Below are 3,644 nucleotides of genomic sequence, written 5' to 3'. Positions count from 1 at the left end.
AATAATTACCAGTTAGTAATTTGTCATGAGTGTTCTATCTGCTAAAGAAAAAGTAGCGTTGGCTATTCTGATTTACATAGATTTTTTCTCTTGTTTTTGATTCTATTTCCAGTTAGAGCTCCCCTAACAGTGGAAGAAAAGTCCAGACAATAGCCGCACCTTTGTATAAGCCGCATGGTTCAAAACCCAGGAAAAAAGTAGCGGCTTATAGTCCAGAAAATACGGTGTGTATATATATGTATATATATATATATATATATATATATATAAATAATCATTTAACAAATTTGTTCATGTGAATTTTGACTTATTTTCATAAAATCACAACTTTTTTCTTCTTTCTTTGTAATTTTACCATTTCATTCTTGTAATTTTTTTTTTAATTTATTCTCATAAATTTAATCTTTTTCCTCATTAAATCTTATCAATTCCTCATAATTTTGTGCACATTTTTTTCTTGTAACTTTATTCTTGTGAATGTGTATTCATTCATGTTTTTATGTTGTTAGTGGCCGTAATCCTCGGTCGTTCGAAGGCTTTGTACAGTTTGGACCCAAAAACCAACGAGCAAACATATGATGGCACAATGCTTGGTTTTGTGAACCCTCACCACAAACGTTTAAGTGACTCTACACCGTCTCTCATGGTTTTGTTACTTTTACAGAAAACCTGGCTTTGTTCTGTTCGTCAGTTAAAGGTGGATCTACATGACGTTTTAGTTCTGAAGAAGTTACTCAGATGAGCAGCAAAGCCTCATTAAGATCAACCGTTTAAAAGTCCAGTTCCTGTGAAGACCAGAATGATCTATCACGAGCTTTTCCTTATGGTTAGAGGTCCAACCAAACATTACCGGCACTTTGTTGGAGTGGAAAAGACCTCTTATTTCTGCAGTCTCTTCTACTAAAACCATTATGATCTACATCTCAATGTTGCTATCAAACTGTTCTCCGACACCACAGAACAGAACTTCTATGTGCAGACTCTCCTCTTGTCGTCAAACAGTTTCCTCACAGTGTAAACCTGGAAGAGACAGCAAAGCAGAATCAGATGCAGTGTTTACGGCAACATGCAAGAGCACATTGGAGTCTAACCTGGGTCAGAGCCACACACAGCATCACCAGAACACTGGCACACGACCAGAACGAGACCCGCCACAGGTTATCCTCCAGAAGGTTACGGTCCCGCGCCTCAAAGGCTCGCAGCACCGTCTGCATCTGCCGGCTGCGCTCCAGCCGTCTGTACAGAGAGTCCATGGAGTCCTGCAGACGTCAGAGCCGGTCAGAAGAGACTGCTGCTTCACCTCACTCTTCAGGCAGCAACAGGACAAACCATGTCGGAGAAACGTCTAAGCAACTTTAAAAACATTTTGTCCATATTTAAAAGTGAAATGATAGGAATTTATCTTTAGTGAAAAATGGTACGTTATTTCACATGCTGACCTCATTTAATTTAACCCTTTAACACCTGAGGCGTCGCCGGTGACGCTTAAACACAAAGTCTTTAACATACTGGAACCTTTCAGTTGTTAACACAATAATTCCAGCAGAATCTGAAGGAGAAAAGTGGAGAAGATGATGAAGCTGAAGATGATAAAATTGATGATGAAAAGATAGCCAGCTAAAATATTAGCTAAATGCCAAATTAGCCTGAAAAAATAAAAAGAAAAACTTAGGTTAACCAAAATAGCTAACATGTAGCTGAAAAAATAGCTAAACTCCAAAATAGCCTAAAAAATCTTAGTAAATGCCAAAATAGTCCAAAAATCTAGTAGAATTACAATGTTTATAACTGTAACTTTTTAACATAATTATGAATAATAAAAAGCAGGAATATTATTCTAGAATAAATCAACTTAAACCTTTAATAACTTTCAATATTTTACTCTCCATAAAAACATATTTTGTCAAAATTATACGAGTTAGAAATGAGATCAAGATAACATCGGGTCATTAATAACAATAAAATAAAATGATCTGTTATTCCATCTTAAGAAAAACCAGTGATCTGGTTTGATCCTGTTGTGACCAAAGATCCAGCTAACGTTCAGTTCTTGTGCGGCCCAGGAGGACATTTATTGTCCATTTTGTTTCACCCCAGCAGACTGATCTATTACAGATAGATCTAGTCAAACAGCACTAGAGATGAGAAGCTGACTGCAGTCAGTGTGAAGGAGTGGCACTGAAGCTCTTTTCCTGCACAGAAACACAAATGTTGGTGGACCTTCCTGTGATGTTGGTGAAGGTTCTCATTCAACATGTGGCGTTGTCTTCAAGTTCAGTCCGAGCAACTGGACTCAAAGATTTTAGCTTCTTCTTCCTGCGATGATGATACGAGGTAAACCAAGCACTGGAGTGTAATAGTAAGATAAACATCTTTTAAATTCAAGTCTACTCCTAACTATCTTGTCCACCTCTAGGAGTTCTACCAGAATTCTCCCATCGACAGCATGAATCTGTCATGCTGCACTGAATCATTTCTGACAATTTATTCACCAAATCCAACCACTAAATTTACATACAGCTAACCCAGTCATACAGTCGCACTAACATTCAACAAAAGAATGATTCATCCTTATCTGTCATTTTACCACCATAAATGCATGTGTAACAGCTGACACTGAATTAACAGTTATATTTAGAACTGGGCATGAATTCGGGGTGCGGTTTGCAGGCACTGCCCCATCTCCACCCCCCACAGTGACTGTGACTCACATCCTTCCTTTAGAGTGGAGAAAAAAAAAATATTTTCTGTAGGTTTTATCTCCATAGCAACCACTTCATGCTTTGGTCATCTGAGGGTGACGGACAGGCTTTCGTCATCTGTAGAAGAATCTGCAAAAGTAGATTTCCTTATAAAGAGGTTTTTCTTAACCACGCCTCTATTCCTGATATGTTCGTATTGTACGTCATATTTTTTCAGCTCGAGCCAGGATTCAACTTGACCAATATTCTGGTGAAAAATGTGTATCACTTTTACAAACTTGTCACATTAAAGCTGTTCAAAATCAACAGCTTTAAAGTCCTGATCGACTTTTGATCTATCTTCAGTCTTTTCATTATGGTTGAGTCATGTTACACTGAATCAAAAACCTGTGGAGTTCATTAGAAAAATTACCTCTGACTCACACCGCACACAAAGTGTTGTGGAACGGACGCCGCTTCAACTCAGCGCTCTCGTTAATCGATGGTGTGGTTCACACCAGACGTGGAGCGCCGCGGACCTCCACGGCCGGCTCGCACCGTGCAGTGAATCGTTTTGCTGTCTGGGCTATTTTTTGCATGAGCCGTGAGCGATCCGTGTCAATTCTGGCAAGAAGTTACGGCAAGATACACAAGAAAATCTGGTCAATTTTCAAAATATAACTCATTTTGTCATTGTCATTTCATTGACAAATGCGATCATGTTATTATATCTAAACAGATCAAGAGATGAAAATACAGTATTCCCCCTTATTTGTGGGGGATGGGGGCCTGAGACCTCCGTGAATCCGCAGAATCTGCAAATACAGAGAACCCCCGTCTCCCTCTCACCCCCCATCCCCCACGGCCAAAGAACGTCCGTTACAGATCCATACTCGTCAAAAACGCTGCTGATTATGCTTTGTAAGAATTTATTAAAGAACATTGGAGGATTACTCAACATAG

The 3,644-nt window shown here is 39.0% G+C and overlaps 1 protein-coding gene across 1 annotated transcript in view; it reads right to left on the bottom strand.

The window, feature by feature from the left end:
• Window positions 1-371: 371 nt before the first annotated feature.
• The window catches only part of tmed1b (transmembrane p24 trafficking protein 1b), an 8,533-nt gene continuing 5,260 nt past the window's right edge, over window positions 372-3,644 (bottom strand). The window contains exons 4-5 of the mRNA XM_024260054.2: window positions 1,092-1,259; window positions 372-1,020 (exon numbers count right to left, since the gene is read on the bottom strand). Coding sequence (XP_024115822.1) covers window positions 970-1,020; window positions 1,092-1,259 — 219 coding nt within the window. The 3' untranslated portion in view covers window positions 372-969. The remainder of the gene's footprint in view (window positions 1,021-1,091; window positions 1,260-3,644) is intronic.

This window comes from Oryzias melastigma, linkage group LG1 (genome assembly GCF_002922805.2).
Source record: "Oryzias melastigma strain HK-1 linkage group LG1, ASM292280v2, whole genome shotgun sequence".
Lineage (NCBI taxonomy): Eukaryota > Metazoa > Chordata > Actinopteri > Beloniformes > Adrianichthyidae > Oryzias > Oryzias melastigma.
Note: the sequence above shows the minus strand (reverse complement) of the source record. Positions and strands in the feature narration are given on the sequence as shown.